Source organism: Amphibalanus amphitrite, unplaced genomic scaffold (genome assembly GCF_019059575.1).
Source record: "Amphibalanus amphitrite isolate SeventyFive unplaced genomic scaffold, NRLGWU_Aamphi_draft 001793F_arrow, whole genome shotgun sequence".
Taxonomy (NCBI): Eukaryota; Metazoa; Arthropoda; class Thecostraca; order Balanomorpha; family Balanidae; genus Amphibalanus; species Amphibalanus amphitrite.
In genome coordinates, this window is record NW_024883286.1 from 57,801 (window position 1) to 75,298 (window position 17,498).

At 48.0% G+C, this 17,498-nt stretch overlaps 1 protein-coding gene across 1 annotated transcript in view; it reads left to right on the forward strand.

The window, feature by feature from the left end:
* Window positions 1-488: 488 nt before the first annotated feature.
* The window catches only part of LOC122375195 (phospholipid-transporting ATPase ABCA3-like), a gene marked incomplete at its 3' end in the record, with an annotated part of 44,312 nt that continues 27,302 nt past the window's right edge, over window positions 489-17,498 (forward strand). The window contains exons 1-12 of the mRNA XM_043354446.1: window positions 489-561; window positions 1,445-1,632; window positions 8,764-9,270; window positions 9,910-9,982; window positions 11,534-11,687; window positions 12,178-12,364; window positions 12,986-13,129; window positions 13,517-13,670; window positions 13,943-14,016; window positions 15,543-15,705; window positions 16,170-16,311; window positions 16,658-16,772. Of these exons, the coding sequence (XP_043210381.1) occupies window positions 1,522-1,632; window positions 8,764-9,270; window positions 9,910-9,982; window positions 11,534-11,687; window positions 12,178-12,364; window positions 12,986-13,129; window positions 13,517-13,670; window positions 13,943-14,016; window positions 15,543-15,705; window positions 16,170-16,311; window positions 16,658-16,772 (1,824 nt within the window). The remainder of the gene's footprint in view (window positions 562-1,444; window positions 1,633-8,763; window positions 9,271-9,909; window positions 9,983-11,533; window positions 11,688-12,177; window positions 12,365-12,985; window positions 13,130-13,516; window positions 13,671-13,942; window positions 14,017-15,542; window positions 15,706-16,169; window positions 16,312-16,657; window positions 16,773-17,498) is intronic.

A 17,498-nucleotide genomic window follows, 5' to 3' on the forward strand; every position in this document is an offset into this window, starting at 1 on the left:
CTTTGTGGTTCATAAATAAAAATTGATTGCACAAATTGAAGGCATTACGATAAGGCTTTGATTACTGAAAGCAGCAAAATTGACTCCAGCATACATAATGCTGATGAGAAGGAACAGTTACTACCGTAATGCTCCTGCCGTGACCTTTTACCTGACCTTTCCCTTATCCATGGCATGGTCAATGGTCAAGGTCATCAAAAGCCAGGAGTAAACTACGCCCTTGTGTGTTCTTTTAATTTTTGCATTAGGTAATTTGTACCCTTCATCAAAGTATGTATTGTAACCCATTAAATTGAACTTTATCTTGCAAAGCGATATGTTCGTCCCAAAGTCGTAATTGCTTTTATCGCTGGCTCCTCAGCTTGCAATTGACGGTTACCACGTGCCACTCACTCCCTGGGTTATCCCGACACGTATGTGTTATCGCACCCGGTGACTCGTCAGAATGGGCGGGAGGGGAGATAACACCGGCCTTCATATCGCCCCGTGTCGCCGTGTCGCTCTCCAGTCGAGGCTCGGGGCTCGTGCAGGCACGGACTCTGATACCGCTGCGGCGCGCACGTGAGTTGGCAACACGCACGGCGCCGTAGGGTGTAATGTGCTAATAACGTTTTGATCTCTACTGCACTTTCTCTGAGTAGATGGTGCTCTTCTGTGCCGAAGGTTTTGCTTCTTTTTCTTCTATCCCGTACATTTATTATTTTCTCTTTTGAAACTACCCCCACGCTGGGCAAATCGAGTCTTCGTTTCAACCGCCTTTGCGGGAGTCCCTTCCCCTTCCAGTCTCGCCCTCCCACGTAGCTCCCGCGACGCTGGTGAAGGGGAGCCGGCCGACTTGGGTAGGCTAGTGGCGGCGGCAGTGTAAGCGGCTGTGTCGGGGTTTGTGGCGGTCTGGAACGGACGTGCATCCCTTTATTCGCTGAGACAGACGTCGAATAGTTAGTCGTGAGATCGAGAGGTAAGGGATAAGTCCAAAGCTACGTTTTAGACCGAAATGTGCGCTGGGGGCCAGCTTTGTTTTTAGTAATGTGCTGGGTCATAGTTTTACCCTGTTCCACTCTGCTAACAAAGGTTTGGCGATTTGTAATGCCGAGCATGTGGGCAGCTCGGTATTGACACAACGGAACGGTGCAATCGTAGCCGGTGCGGAGCGAGAAGTGGTGCAGCGCAGCGTTGCCGGGTATTCATGTGGATGTGGCAGGACGGAGGGGTAACTTGAGCTGGTCTGTGTCCGATAGGTGCCGGGGAAGTGACAAACGGGGGAAGGGATAGCCGGAAAGTGACGTAACCGCTGCTACCCTCACCGTCAGTGTCGCATCAGTGACATCGTGTCAGTGGTGTCCAGACGATGACGATTCACGATGTCGTGTATCGGCTTTGTGACTGTCATCTATGCCCCATCTGCCTTGGTACCCCATCTCACTGCTCTGTTCCTATTCCCCAGGAAGCGAGAGCCGAGGTCTGTTGGGGTGCTCCCAAGACTCGGACGCGGAGGAGGCGGAGGCACCGGGACGGTCAGCCATGGAGGCCGCTCCGACCGGCCGCCGGCGGCGCACCTGGTGGGATCAAATGGTGGCCACCGTCCGGCGCAACGTCACCATCAAACTGAGACAGAAACGACGCACTACGGTGGTGAGTAGATGGGAAACAGCGCACCACAGTGTGGTGAGTATACGGGAAACGGCGCACCACAGTGTGGTGAGCTAGACGGGTAACGGCGCACGTAGTGAGACTGGAAACGGCACGCTACAGTAGTGAGTGAGACGGGGAACGGCGCGCTATATAGTCTGACAAACCTACTATGGACGTCAGACCCCTTGAGACCCCACTTTTTTTGCGATACTTTTTAAATGCGTCAACTCTCGTTGACAATATTCTGGCAATGTGTGTTTCAAAACCTGCCGAAACTTTTACTACTAAGGTATTTTAACGCCGAACGATTATGAAAGGTACTTCTCATTCACTCGTAATGTTAAATTTCACGGAACGAATCTGCTGTTTGGGTAGAGGCTACGCGCTCATGGGGCGGAGCCACGTAATGACGTCAGCGCTAAGCTCCACCCTACCCCTCCGGCGCTCCTTGCCCGGCGACCGGTCACTCGCGTCTCTCGCTCCATTCAGGCTTGATGGTGCGCGGTAGCTGGTAGCGGTAGCGGGCGCTGGTAGATGGCATTTAGAGCAGATGGCGCTGGTGGCGGGGCTCGAGTGTGGCCGAGCGCAAGCCTCTGCCCGGGCCTGAATTGACCTTAGCATTACGAGTGAATGAGAAGTACCTTCCATAATCGTTTGGGGTCAAAATACCTTAGTAATAAAAGTTTCGGCAGGTTCTGAAACACACGTTGCCAGAATATTGTCAACGAGATTTGACGCATTTAAAAATTATCGCAAAAAAGTGGGGTCTCAAGGGGTTTGACGTCCATAGTAAGAAAGAACGGAGCTAAGGCGCCTCCAAAATACGTGCATTGGACATTGGAGATAGCCTACCGGCGCTGAAATTTGACAGAAATAATCTCAGGCGCTTTGGATATCTAAAGAGGTACGTGCATCAATAACTGCTGCACTTTAAATCCGTTCTTTCTTAGCTTTGTCAGACTATAGTTAAGTGGTGAGTGAGACGGGAAACGCGCACTGGCAAGAAGACGGGAAACACCGTACTGATGTGGCCAGAGGGGAGTCGGCGCATCGGTAAGGAAAGCGGGAAATGGCGCACCGAGGTGCTGAGTGAGATAGGAAAGTCCAGTGGTGAGTTAGATGAGACACGGCGTATTGGGATGGTAAGACGGGACACGGCGCACCATTTAGAGACCGGAATCTGGACCGGTGCACAATGGGTCGGATGCGGTCGCTAGCACGCCATAAATGGTTTTGGTGACTTTCCCAAAGTAACGTAAAATATGGTGCAAACGATGCAAAAATGTTCGTATTTTTATATTATGGCAGTTATTTTGCCCTGTGAAATCGTATTTACACATTATACCGCCGCAAACTGACATGTTTGGTGAGGCTCCAAAGCTCCGGTTAAAATAGCGATAACCGTGGTGGTCGAATAATGCCAGTCTACACTTAATAAGAGAAAGTGGGAAGAATGGGTGGTCCAGCCTAATACTTTGGAGCCTAAACAATGCAACAAAACTGATTTCTTGCTTTTGCGTTTCGTTTTCCTCTAATTTTACCGTACTAAATTAGTAGCTTCTGAGATACAACAGAAATTTCATCCAGACTTACAAACATAGAGCAATACTAAATGCCCCCCAATGCCCCCCGGAGTTTTAGCTATTACAATAGTCAGGAACACCTCCCGCACAAGAAACGAGGTCGTCTAGCTGCGACCACCCGCGACGAAGCAAGTTATATAGGTTTTTTTCTCATCTGATTTCTTGGCTCTCCGCTGCCGATCAATGAAATGTGTTCTCGGAAAATGTGGTCAGAACTTTAGTTTTGGCGACAGAAACAAACAATTATGCGCGAAGACCTGGGATAAGCAGTTCTTACAAATGAAAATGTTGGATTTTCAAAATTTTGGCCTTGGACCATTTAAACCAAACAATGAACTTGTTTTATATAAGCATTAAATAAACCGCATAGTTAAAAAAAAATCAAAAAAATGTTTTGATATGCTAGAAGACAATTGTTCAGTAGCCTCCACACAAAATCTAAAAGAGTTCGCTCAATTTTTGATACCTGAATAACACCGAAATGTCAAAAGGTATTGGTTAAAAATCTTTAAAAATGATTTATGACCGTTCTGAAGCACCTACACAAAAGCAAATTACACCATTGGATTTCTCGTGAAAAATGCAATCCGATAGACACCGATATTATGCGCATATAAAATATTGCAAATTTAACCCTTTTTAGTTTCACATTTGCCTGACCCTACCCAATCTTTGACGTTATTGGTAAAATACCTAGAAGCCGCCTATTTTGATGCATCGATCGGGCATGTGAAATAAGGGATGAAACATGTCTTTTATGTAATTTCTCAACATGGATATGCTATCTTGGTGGGTCTTGCAACCGGACAGGGATATTTCAGCTTTGAGGTCTTTCGCGATGTGCATGCGCAGCTTGAGCTAGAAACTGCAACAACACTATGCAAATTTTGACGAATTCTTTTCTGTCTAAGGACGTAGCCAAGGGGGAGGACGTGCCCCCCTGATGGCAAAAAATATAAAAACAGCTGAGCAACACCTCCAAAAATAGTGGGCCGAATCCGAGGAGTCTTCCATTTTTGGAGGGGGTATGACACTAGGCAGAATTCTGGCTACGTGCGTGTTTCTATCCGAGAGATACATGTGTAGTTGCCACAAAGATATGCCATACGTGGACAAGGTTTTCTGTAGCAACGCGATGCGATGGATATTCATCTTTTTTTTTTTACTTGATCCTTGACGTCATGGGGTGAGAGTGAGACCGAGGTCTCAGGGGTGAGTTTTTATCAGAAACAGTGAACAAATTATTATCATATTAGATGCGGTTGAAAATAAACATTTGCCATGTTTTGAGCCTCATGTCAGCATTAGAGCATCGATGTCCAACATCACGTCACTAATACGTCACTCCTGTCTCCTCTTACGTCACACGTTTCATGGTAAATATCGTCGAAAACCCATCTGGGATGCTATATCTCTCATGCTTGACCCATTAGCTGCTAGTTAACAACAGTTGGGATTTTTGGCGTGCTAAATCGTGAATCGGACCCATAGTGCGGTGGTGAGTGAGAAGGGAAATCGCGCGTTGTAGTTTGTGATACGGCCGAATAATGCAGGGTTGGTCTGCGACTTCAGTCAATTGCCTTCTACGACAGCCATCCCTGTTCGATTCCCGAGCTAGGCACGTCACGTGGATGAGTCGCCTTCTGCCCGATTGAAGGAGAGTTCCTTTTAGCACTGTGTCCACAAGATAAGGAGTTTAACCAACTTCCAACCTACTTCCAAACCTATGAGGAACGGCGTTGCTGTATAAATCGTACTTGCTAGAATCGTGGTATTTGATGTTGGAATGAATAGGTGCATATTGCATTGATGATAACGCATGCTGTTTTGTCATTACAGACTGTTTTTGATGCCGTTATGCGATAGTACATAGTTCATGGATCAATTATCTATGTTGACGTTCGTTCCGTTTAACTTTGAAATAATTCAGCTTTCACTTTCAAACATCTAACCTTACAGTGTTAATTATTTTTTATCAATCTTGGAACATCAACCTTAATGCAGGCATGCATACATAGTTGTTGCTGTAATGCAGGCATACATCACTTGCTGTTGGTCCTGTTATGGTATATATTAGGTCGTTCAATAAGTAACGAACAATCGGTCATAACTTCTTTATTTCTTTATTTAACACTTTCAAACTTTCACAGATTATAGATCAGACATTTCTGAATGCAGCCTATGCCTCAAACCAGCCGCCGCCCGCCTGCACACACTTCTCCCAGCGTTCCGGCCAACGCCGGAATTCCGCCCGGAAAACGCGTTTTCCGTCTTTTTCACCCAGTTCATGACAGCGCACATGACTTCAGCGTCGGTCTCGAAGTGTTCACCACGGAGGCCATCCTTCAGGGGACCAGAGGTGAAAATCTGAAGGAGCCAGGTTCGGACTGTAGGGCGGCTGGGGCATGATATTCAGCCCTGTCACGCGTTCTCCTCGCGCGTGGCGTGAGACAAGTGCGGTCGGGCGTTGTCATGGTGTATGGTAATGTTGTTGACATCCGAGCCGCGCCTCTTCTTCAGGATTGTTTTTCTCAGTCTCCTGCAGGACTGTGATGTAGCGGCCCGCTGTCCATAGTCCGCCCAGGTTCAAGAAAGCCCACCAGGATGACACCATGACAACGCTCGTCCGCACATGTCTCACGCCACACGCGAGGAGATCGCGAGACAGGGCTGAATATCATGCCCCAGCCGCCCTACAGTCCGAACCTGGCTCCTTCAGATTTTCACCTCTGGTCCCCTGAAGGATGGCCTCCGTGGTGAACACTTCGAGACCGACGCTGAAGTCAGGTGCGCTGTCAAGAACTGGGTGAAAAAGACGGAAAACGCGTTTTTCCGGGCGGAATTCCGGCGTTGGCCGGAACGCTGGTAGAAGTGTGTGCAGGCGGGCGGCGACTGGTTTGAGTCAAAGGCTACATTCAGAAACATTTGATCTATAATCTGTGAAAGTTTGAAAGTGTTAAATAAAGAAATAAAGAAGTTATGACCGATTGTTCGTTACTTATTGAACGACCTAATAATACAGCGCCACTATATCGCTCTAGCGTTGCCGGCTATTCGCCTGACATTACAAAAAAAAAAAAATGTCGCCCGAATCATGGATGAATGGGTGAGATTTGGTCCCGGTGCCACGCTAAGCGCCGCGGTGCTCATTGCGAATGACACCACTGACTTGCCACCCGATCTTGCACGCGCCCGTTTCACCGGAGATAGTTGTATTGAAAAGTTTACCGTATATATGTTGCGGGCCAAGTGCGAAGGCTAGTCCATTCGCGAATGGCCTAGTCCAAGTGCGATAACGCACTTGGACTAGGCCGTTTGCGAATGGACTAGTCCATGTGCGTTATTGCAGTTGGCCTAGGCCGTTTGCGAATGGACGGGCGTTTATGCTCCCAGTCCAAGTGCGAAGTCAGGCCAAGTGCGAAATATCCAGCAAGAGGTCATCTGGAGTCAGCATTTTCACATAATGTGCGCAGAATATGGGAGAAAAGGTATACAAAATTTGGCTTTGCTGCGCGCCGCCGTTTTCTCGTGATCTGTGAAAAACCACAGGGGGGTTGAAAGCAACCCCCCCCCTGCAGTGCGCGTATTGTTAAATGCAATGCAACACAACAGTTTTTCGAACACTCACCGCACCGCACTCACCACACACAAGCCGCACCGTCCCGGTACACCACACCAGAGCAGAATGAATCGAGCGCCACAAACTCGACCAAGGTCAGGTCGGGTCATCAGCGGGGAGCCCGGAGCACGGTACTAATGGTCTCCGCACACCACGCGACTCTCCGCTGTTCGAAGGTCACGGGGATATTTGACCTCCCCCAGATCCAGATCGGTGGCCGAAGCCTGGCCAGCGGCAACACGTTGCTATAATTTCCGCGTTGTGCAGGGTTCAGCGGAAAGTCGCATCCCGAATGGACCAGGTGTGTGGAGACCTTAACCCAGAGTTGCGCCAGCTCGCAGATCTGCTCCGGAGAACAAACTAAACATATAGACGCAGTGGCGTCGCCACGGATTTTCGACTAGGGGATCTGGTCGGACGGTCAGTCAAAGTAATCCCCACCAAATACTGAAAACTCCTCGGATTTAGACAATTTTATTTTGAGAATGCACCAAAATCGTTTTTAAAATATTTTATTTTATTCTTGATCTATTTTCGTGGCCAAGAGTGTGTGTGTGGGGGGAGGGGGGGGGGGGCGTCGGACCACCATATTTTCAAGAATGATCGTACCCCAATCCGAGGATCCATGCTTCCGGCGGCTAAGTGCAACGCCACAAACCCGTCCGTTCGCAAACGGCCTAGGCCATTCGCGAATGGCCGGCCATTCGCAAACGGACTAGTCCGTTTGCAAACGGACCGCCATTCGCAAACGGCCTAGTCCATTCGCGAATGGACTAGTCCGTTCGCAAACGGACTAGCCTTCGCACTTGGCCCGTAACATATACACCTATTTAATGGTGTAACTAGATGGTAGATTGCGACAAGGTCCGCCCAGATCAAGCGTAGCACTCCCTCTCCCCCGTTTTTAGCCTGTTGGCTATTTTGTGAACAATAACTACTTACTCCGTGGTAAATATGTAAATTTCACCCGCTATCGTCTTTCCGTGAATGTCGCGTGTTTCCGTTGATGGCACAGTGGAGCCTGTCCTCGGCATTTTGCAGCGACAGCAGTCGTATTTCATTGTGATAATTGATACTATGCTGATTGATGCGTCACTTATTCCCACTATGAAGGCTTAGTGGCGTAAAGTAATGTTCACTTATTTGCCGCACGAGCTAATTTTATTAATGCGTTCAAGTGATGGTAAATCCTTTGGGTTTGCGGGAACTGATGCAGTCATTTGTCTTGCTTGTGCTGCCTGTTGATAATTTCAGTTGTGCGAGTGAAAGGCAAAAAAAAAAAAAATCGATGTTGCCCTCTTCTTTTTTTACTCTATTTTCCTTGTCTATTTTTTTGCCTCCGAACATTCTTTTGCTCGTTTTCTTGAGTTAACCAGTAGTATTTCGCTTTGTTGCCATTGAGTATGAATTGATTAACGTTGAGATCAATTTAATTTTCCTGTGAGTCGGCTAAGCTGCAAGCTATCGCGGCTATTATCTATGTAATGCACGCGAATCGAGACAGTAAACGCTGGGAGCCAGCTTCAACTCACTTCAAATGCAGTACTCATTGTGCTAGCCGTCATAGCTAGGTCACTGCGCACTACGTAAAACCAAGAAGCAATACTTTGCCAGTTGCCACCAAAGATATGACGTACTTAACATTTATCTAAGATGTTCTTTGCTAATTTTATAGGCGTAGCGGTATAAGCTGGCATGTGTTGTTTTTTTGTGTTATTTCATGCCAGTAAGTTAACCGCATTGCTTTCCATGTTTTCAGCAAGTGCTGGCTATGTCATACAGAATGTATTTAATTTCAAAACTAGTAATCTCAACTGTCACACCAAATTAATGCATTTGCCGATACAAAATTTTTGTAACCTCTCCTCCGTATCATTTTCTCGGTTCATCAGTTTCCCCTCTCACCACCCTCCCCTTTCACTTTCACAGGAGGTGTTCATGCCCATCTACATCTTCGCGATCCTGGCTATTGTGCGCGCTGTGCAGCCGGAGACCTCCTACCAGGCGGTCGTCTCCGAGCACGGGTCCGCCGTGGTCACCGGCCCCCTCTCGGCGGCACCCACTCTCCAACTCCATGTCACCCCTGACGGGACGGCCCAGCGGGAGTTTGGCCGCCGGTTGGCGGCGCGACTGAACACGTCTGTTGAGTACCACGCCACGGAGGCGGAGCTCGAGCAGCTGAGCGCTGCACTGCCGGCCCAGCAGGTAGTGGCCGGTCTGGTGCTACCCCCAGAGCCGGGCACGAGGGACCTCGAGTATACAATCCGCACCGATCCGAGACTGATGCTGAGTGTAGCCAGGTGGGCCAGCGTGGGTCAGTGCCGCGGCCAGGGCGCCGAGGAAGGCCTGGAGAACCCGGCCACCTGCCCGACCAACGACTACTTCTACAGCGGCTTTCTGCAGCTGCAGAGTCACATCGACGCACTCATGATGGAGGTGAGAATGGCGTGGGATATGGAAGGGCTGGGTTTTTGTCGTAGAAGATGAATCATTGTAAAGCAATGTGTTGTGATGGTGATGCGCTCAGCATCTATAACTCGGTTGTCGTGTGCAATAAGTGTGCGTAAGCACATTTGATCGACAGCGCTTCGAAATATGGAGTTGGCTCCGAGCATTTCAATGTTCGCCATATATTTAAATATATCGTCACAAGTATAATTACGCATAATAGGGGGTTATACACACTAAGAAGCTACATGTACTCTTGGTTCCATATAATCAGGTTTGGGTGAGTATGGACCGTGTGTCTTCCGTTTATGCCACCGTAGTCTTTCTTTATGATTGGAAATGTCGAGCTTAGCATCGCAAATGTCTCTTCATCGCTCGGAAAGGATTGTTGCGGCTTACTATTGCCGAAGTACATAAATTGCTCGAGGACATATCCTTTGTCCTGTCCGGGTTGTAAGGCGATTATTTTGCCAAGGCTTAACCACAAATTGTTCAATTACTCTGAACGATACTGCTCTTAGATAATTCAGTAAATCGTTGTCTATTTCCGATTGACTTTTCTGGCCGTGCCGTGGGTTTATTCTGATGTCTGGCGCTACATTGCTGACGCTTCCGTTGATGATACAGGACCAATCCAAGCAGATGGTGCCAGTGACGAACCTTACGATGCTGAATGGGCCGAAACACGAGGAATCCACAGGTGGGTACATGCCGTCACTGAATATGTTAAAGGCTTGCTTCTTCAGTCCTGTTCAACATGTTCAACTCATTTGTCATGAACGTTGACCGGATTAACCCTATTAGTGGCAGGGGGGGGGGGGGTTGTTTTCATCCACCCCTCAGGTTTTTCGGGAATATCTCCGAAACCGCTGAAGCTACGATGCTGAAATTTTCTGACTTTTCCTAAAACTAAATTGGGCACTGAATACCTTTTTTACAAAGCTATTGATATGAGCTTTGAGCATCACCTAATCAATCACGATTTTTTTTTAACTTTGAAATAATTTAACGACACAAACAACTAAACGCAAACAAGTGAGCATAATTCCACGTTCCAATAATCACATGAAACTCTTATTTTAGTTTTCCTCCCCCATTCTGGCTCCAAGCTTGTGGAACGACTTTGCACGGCCCCGTCGTTTGACGTCTAACGCGACTCTCATACAATTTTAGCATTGTTTTCTCACTTACCTCTGCGTGCTGGAACGTTTCACCGCGGCTCTGTGGCAGTTCAGAGCTCCTCTTCACTGTGCAGACGGCCGGTGGGTCCTTATCTGGCGAACTGTCTCTGCGGAAGCGCTGGCAGACCCAGGTTCCGAACCATGACCCACGTCGCCGCTAAGTGTCTCTCAGTATGTTCGAAGTGGGCGCCACTGGAGCTGTGTCGTCCGCGCGTCGCCCCCTGCCACTGCAGTCTCAAAGCGAGCCGCGGCCGTTATCAGACCGGTGCCGCATTTTAGTTGCGCCGGATCGATCGCAGCAATAATTAAGATGATTCGGCCATTAAATTTTGTGGGGAAGTAATGAGTGGCGCAACTAGCCACCGCTTTGCCTGGGAATTGGTAATTTTGTATGACTGTTGCGATACCGCTTATCATGATGCATGCATTATAAACGGCGATATTCTTATCATTGCGGCGTGCCATGACTGATATCGAACGCTCAGCATCCATAAAGGGTAATACTATGATGAAACGGTATTTCGACCAGGCTTTCGATGCCCGATCGTAAAACATTGACGACTTCCTTTGATCCTAGAATGTCCCATAGCTAACTGACCTGAATTTCCGGCTCATAGTCGACGAAAAAATTATGCGTGCTATTAGTAGTTGCACGAACGCATACAAAGCGAGTTTACTCTGACGATATCTCTCATCGGAAAGCCCTGTTACGTGGCACACTGTCACGATAAATGCCGATTTAACGGGAAGTAGAGGAGTCACTTTAATTACCAAGAAAAGTGGGGCTGGCAAATGCGCTCGTAACAGTTAACTGCATACATTGCGTAACTGTGTGCACCAGAAACTGGGTTTTATTTTATTATTACATAGCTCTGACTGCAATAGCGAAACAAAATGATAAAATACGTTCAACTGTTAGAATTCAACTGAAGAACTATTAGAGCAATGCGGGGAATAATGCAGCCAAGTCTTTTTTACTTTCAGCGACCACTGCTTAGTGCTTATCTCATTGTACTGTTATAACAGCTCTGATGATGCAGCTAATATGTGTTTGACGTCTCTGCTTTCAGACAGCTCGGAGTTTCTGCGCATTTTCGTGCCCCTGTATATGGCGATCTCGCTGTCTCAATTTATCACCTACCTGTTGACTTTGATCGTCGGAGAAAAGGAGGCCAAGATCAAGGACGGTCTGAAGCTGATGGGTCTCCGAGATTCAGTCTATTGGTGAGACACGCGGGATGTAATCCCAGTGCGAAAGTGGACAGGAATACCTGAAAGTAACAGTAGTTGAGAGGTCATGTTTTATGATATATGTCAGCTGTCCGCTGATGAGTGAAAGCTACTCCATGCATACTGCATGGCGAGCTGATAGGCGCCGTTACATAAGTATTTCCTTGCCTGGAAATGCAGTGATTTGTTCATATTTTTTTTAGTTGTGATTCATTTTTTCAAACGTTTTTGATTATTTCATTGCTGAACATTGTCCACTGAATGTGAAAATTCCCAAAAGTGATGTCCATATTAAAAAGACATTGAATCATGTTCGTTGTGTTAGCCGTTAGGAGACGTATGGGCTTTGCAGAAACTGTTATTGCTGTTATGAAGTAATATGATTGCCAAGTATGTTTCTGTTTAAAGTTAGCTAAAAGCCTGCTCCATCTTTGAGTGCCCAAACGAGCCCCTGTGTGACAGCTCCACCCACCCTGCCCGTCAGGTTCTCCTGGTTCGTGGTGTACGCCGTATATGTGTTCGTCGTGGCCAGCATCTGCATTGCCATAATGGTGCTGAGCAACGTGTTCCCCTACTCAAACAACGCCTACATCTACCTGGTCTACGTGCTGTACGGCTGGTCGCTCGTCATGTTCGGCTTCATGCTCACTCCGTTCTTCACCAAGGCCAAGGTGTGGGCTGGGCTGGGAATTCTCAGACCGTTACCAGATAAGCGTTACAAGGTGTCTACATTGTGTTTGAGGTTTGTGTACCTTGTTTTGCAACATACTATCGACACCGTTTTTATAGGTTTTCCTCTTACGATCTGTTTAGTTGTTTTAGGAGTGAATTTCATTCCAAAATGACATATATCCATGCTTGGCTGTCATCCTTCACCACTCGCTGGTCCTTATCACCTCGCTGCCAGCAGCTGTGTCCTTCGTCTAATAGGTAGCGAGCGGGGCGAGTAATCTCGTGCCCCCCATGACCATGCTCCGCTCAGGCAACCGACGCTCTAGGTAACCTGCCATGACCTTGTGACCTACGCCCTTAGATAACCGGCGGTTTAGGTAACTTGGCCATGACCTTGTGACCTACGCCCTTAGATAACCGGCGGCTTAGGTAATTTGGCCATGACCTTGTGACCTCTGCCCTTAGATAACCGGTGGTGTAGGTAACCATTCGTGACCTCTTGACCTCCGCCCTTAGATAACCGGCGATGTGGGTAACCTGTCGTGACCTCGTGACCTTCGTCATGGGATAACCGGCGGCTTAGGTAACCTTTCGTGACCTCGTGACCTCCGTGTTCTCAGGTGGCCGGCGGTGTGGGTAACCTGGCCGTGACCGTGGTCTCGCTGCTGTTCCTGCTCCAAGTCTACCTGGAAGGAATGCCTCACGGCGTGTACTGGCTCATGTCTCTCATCAGTCCGGTGGCCTTTACACTGGGCATTGATAGGGTGAGAAACTGGGGCGTATATGACTGTGGTGTATGTGAGGTGGCTGCTGCAGTGGGTGTGAGGGTTTTAGGGGAGTAATATAAGGAGGATGGTCGGAGGGGGACGAACGCAGTGGGGATATGCGACTGCTAGAAGATAAATGGCACGCCATCGGCACATCCTATGATTCGCTGTTATCTGTTGTTTATTTTTAATTCGTTGGATAGCTAACCTTTCACTTTCTCCTTGTCTAGGATGTACTTTTTGTGTAATCTTTCTCAAAGGTGCACCCGATCCGGTAAAAACAAATCCGCCAGCCTCGCCGCGCGGTCAATCAGCCAACAACATAAATCCGCCCACGGCACTATTCCGCCCACATTTCTCTAACCGGAGCCATCGCGCCCCCAGGCGGTGGACTTTGACAATCGGAAGATCGGCCTGCACAGCTTCAACATGTGGGACGACAGCGGCGGGCTGCCGTTCGGCGGCTGCATCGTCATGTTGTGCGTGGACATTGTGCTCTACGCCTTCCTGGCCTTCTACTTGGACAACGTCCTGCCCAGTGAGTGGAGTTGGTGATGTAGGAGTGGAGTTAGCGCTGTAGTGAGTAGAGTTAGCGTTATGATGGGTGATATCCTATCCGTACGCTGCCTTGGAGGATCTTGTAAAGAACATTTCAGATAGATGAATTAAGTCAAAAAGTGGACTTTCTTGTCTTGATTACAGTGCTCCAAGGTTCATTTTGATGACTCATTGTGATTAAGGAGGACAATTGTTAATTGACTCGAAGTGGTAATGTTTATACATGTGCCATTTTTCTGTTCTATTTTTCAGATGAATACGGCCGTCGGGAGTCGGTGTTTTTCATTTTCAAGAAGTCTTACTGGTTCGGTTCGAACAAATCACTGGTAAGCTGATCACTGGTAGCCAACAAGCTATATTAGGATAAGTGCATGAGCGTACCAGGGCCTCGTTTCATAAAAGGAATTACTTACGGCGTTCCGTCAATTATGCCAGGGCCCTGTTCAAGTGTCTGCGGCCGCCGCGGCTCCCGCGGCCAAAAAGGCGGAGCTTAGCTGGCGGCCAATCAGGCGAGAGCAGCATTCTGGGTAATGCGTAGCTCTTCCTGCGGCTCCCGCGGTCGCTCGGGAGCGACCGCAAGGAAACTTCGACATAAACTGCGCGCGTGAGACAAAACATTGCGGATTTCGCTCTTTGTTTCCGTTGATTTTATTATGTTGTTAAGGAATAATCGCTACAACAAGGTACTAATTGAAGTAATAAAGCCATTATAAATCCATTACACACAAGATTTTAATCAGTATCTCCTTTCAAAACAACCGTGCCATTCTCGTCGCCGGCCGCAGCGGCCGCAGCCGCGAGGGTGTTCAACCTAACCGAAATTAGGCTCCGCCTCCCGGCCGCGGGAGCCGCGGCGGCCGCAGAGCACTTGAACAGGGCCCAGATTTGGCGTATTTGATGCCAATTCGGTTTCATAAAGCCGGAGACCGGAGTAATTCACGCCATCGAAAGTACGGAGCTTCATTTACGGCAAATGCTCGATTCCGGACCAATTGATGCCGTTTGGGTTTCATAAAACGACGTAATCAACGCCAAATATTTTATCAAGCTCTTGATATCAGTGGTGTAAACTACGCACAAAAATGTTGCGTGATTTTGAATTAATGTGAAGATTCGAAGCTAATTTTTAATATATTTTATAATGTTGAGCCCGGTGAGGAAGAAAGAAAAGCCAAAATGAGAAAAAGAAACTGCAAATCTTCTGTACCAGTCGCTTTTTGTGGCCACTATCGGAATTTTGTTTATTCGCCGCGCCGCGCCACTTTCGTAGTCAGGCACTTCTGCTTAGCTGGCTTTCTGCTGTTTTTAATATATTGTTTTAATAAAGGATGGTCATCAATATCAATTTTGTTTTTTCATACATAATTTTTAAGATTTAAATTCAACATAATTGTTTTATAAATTCTCGTAAAAAAATAAGTGTTGACATGAAATTGTAATTTGTAGGACGCTTGATAAATTACGGTAACTACGCAAATGTGCTTAGTTACGGAGGTGTAAACAATTCCAGTTGTGGCTTTGTGAAACGGATTTATTTGCGCTCCGTAGTTTGAAAGGGTGTGAATTACGGAAAGGTGTAAGTTACGGCAGAGTTTTATGAAACGAGGCCCTGGACGTTTTTGATGAAGTTTTCTTCTTCATTTTGTTTTTCACTATCTTTAAGCGTGTTTTTTTACCTTTTTTTACTTTCATGACCCACGTGACCCACCCCTGACCTATCTAAAACACTCATAACCCCTTGACATCAGTGACCCACCTTGACCTCTCTGACCCTCCTCTGACCTCTCTGCCCTGCCCTTGACCTCCTTTACCCCTCTCTTTGACCTCCGTGACCCCGCCTGGTCGCCCTCAGCTGCTGGCTGACATGGACGGCGACCACGCGGCGCTGGACGGTCAGGACTCGAGTCCCGACGTCGAGCCCGTCTCCGGAGAGGTGAAGCAGAAGCTGGCGCTGCGAGTGTTCGGCCTGCGGAAGGAGTTCACCAACAACAAGAAGAAGGTGGTGGCCGTGAATGGTGAGTGAGGGGAGTGTGATTGGTGACTGAGGCGAGGAAGGATGATGGTAGGGAAGCGGAGGGTATGTTTGATTGATGTGGGCTGCAACAAGTTTGGGGTGGAATCTCACTGGCTTTCAAACTGGAAAAAGTTTATTTGACGAACGTTTTTGTTTCGTGTCACGAGTGACTATTGTGTGTATGTCTTTGTGTTCTTAATGACGCCATAGTATACGGTTTGTGAATGAGAATAAGCTCCTTCCTTGAAATATATGGCTGTAAACAAAATTACGATAATATAGGTTGCTAATTGCTTTGCGAGCACATTTAAATGCGACGCGTAATATTCCAATGGGAGGAAACATTAAGCAAATAAGCATCCGTTTCATTGCCTTTATCGACGCGGTCATGGTCTTATCTTCCCTCGCCTATGTTCAACCTACTCTCCCTCATAATTCAACTGATAAATCCCGCCTTTACCGCAGACCTGAGCCTGGACATGTACGAAGGACAGATCACCGCCATCTTGGGGCACAACGGGGCCGGCAAGACAACATTCTTCAACATGTTGACCGGCCTGACGACGCCCACCAGCGGCACGGCTTCCATCTATGGACTGGACATCACGTCAGTGGCTCGGGGGAGGGGCGGGGTCACTAAACAATCACTGAGGGGCGGGGAGGGGGGGGGGTATAGTGTGACTGGTGTGGTGGAAGAGACATGAGATTAGCTGCAATAATTGACGCAAGTGTATCTTAGTCTTTTTGACTTGACTTAATATGAATGTTTGTTTTATTTTGTGTTTGGGAAAATAATGGTAAATTAATCGCACGCTAGCTGTTATGTTAATTTGTTTGTCGCTTATTTAGTGCAAAGTATGCTCATTCATCGCATGCTTATCCGAGCAGCTTCCAACAGGAGGCCTCAGAGCTGTGTGTCACCGCCTGACCTTTGACCCCGCCTCTGTTGACAGTGACCCGGGTGACCTCCGCGACCTGTGGGGGATGATCGGCCTCTGCCCTCAGCACGACATTCTGCTGGATGACCTGACTCCGCGGGAACACCTCGGGTTTATCGCCACACTCAGGGTGAGAGGAGCGTAACTGGGCCTGAAGGACCACTCGCGGCGCGTGCTCGCAGGCTGGGTCCTTTCGTTAATATATGCCACATGATTATTGGCTCCATGCTATATATGTATAGTCAGCATCAGGGGTGGAGAAATATGCCGAGTTAGGGTTGCACGGGCGCGGTAAATCCGCCGCCGCTCTGGCGGTGACCTTGACCTCCGCCGTCTGGTGCGGCTCCAAAGCCAAGCCGGCCCAGCCGGCGTGGAATTGGGAAGACTCGTGCTACCCCAACTCGGCACAATTGTCCACCCCTGGTCAGCATCATATTTAGTGGTATCTCTCCATAGCTCCCTCTCTTTATAGTCCTCTTTCCCTCCCTCTCTCCCTTCCCTCTGCTAGTATCTCAATCCTTTTCGTCTCTATCCCATGTCCCCTTCAGTCTCTTGCCTTGCTTTTTACACATGTAATTCAACTGTTTTCGTTTGTACATGCGCAAGTGTTTGCATATAGGTGGGTGTAACAACAACCTCATACACCAGTCGCAGAAACCAGAGTAGACCTTGACACACCTCTGTAAAAACGCCCTCAAGGACGTGTGATAGCACTATCTTCACAAGCGTGGAGCAGCTGCTGTGCTCACAATCTTGAATCGGACCGTAAGTTTTGTTATGCTTGAAGCCTTAGATAAAACCGATAAAAGACTAAGTGATCTGACCGTTGACCTGACGCGTGTCTGACCTTCGCCCA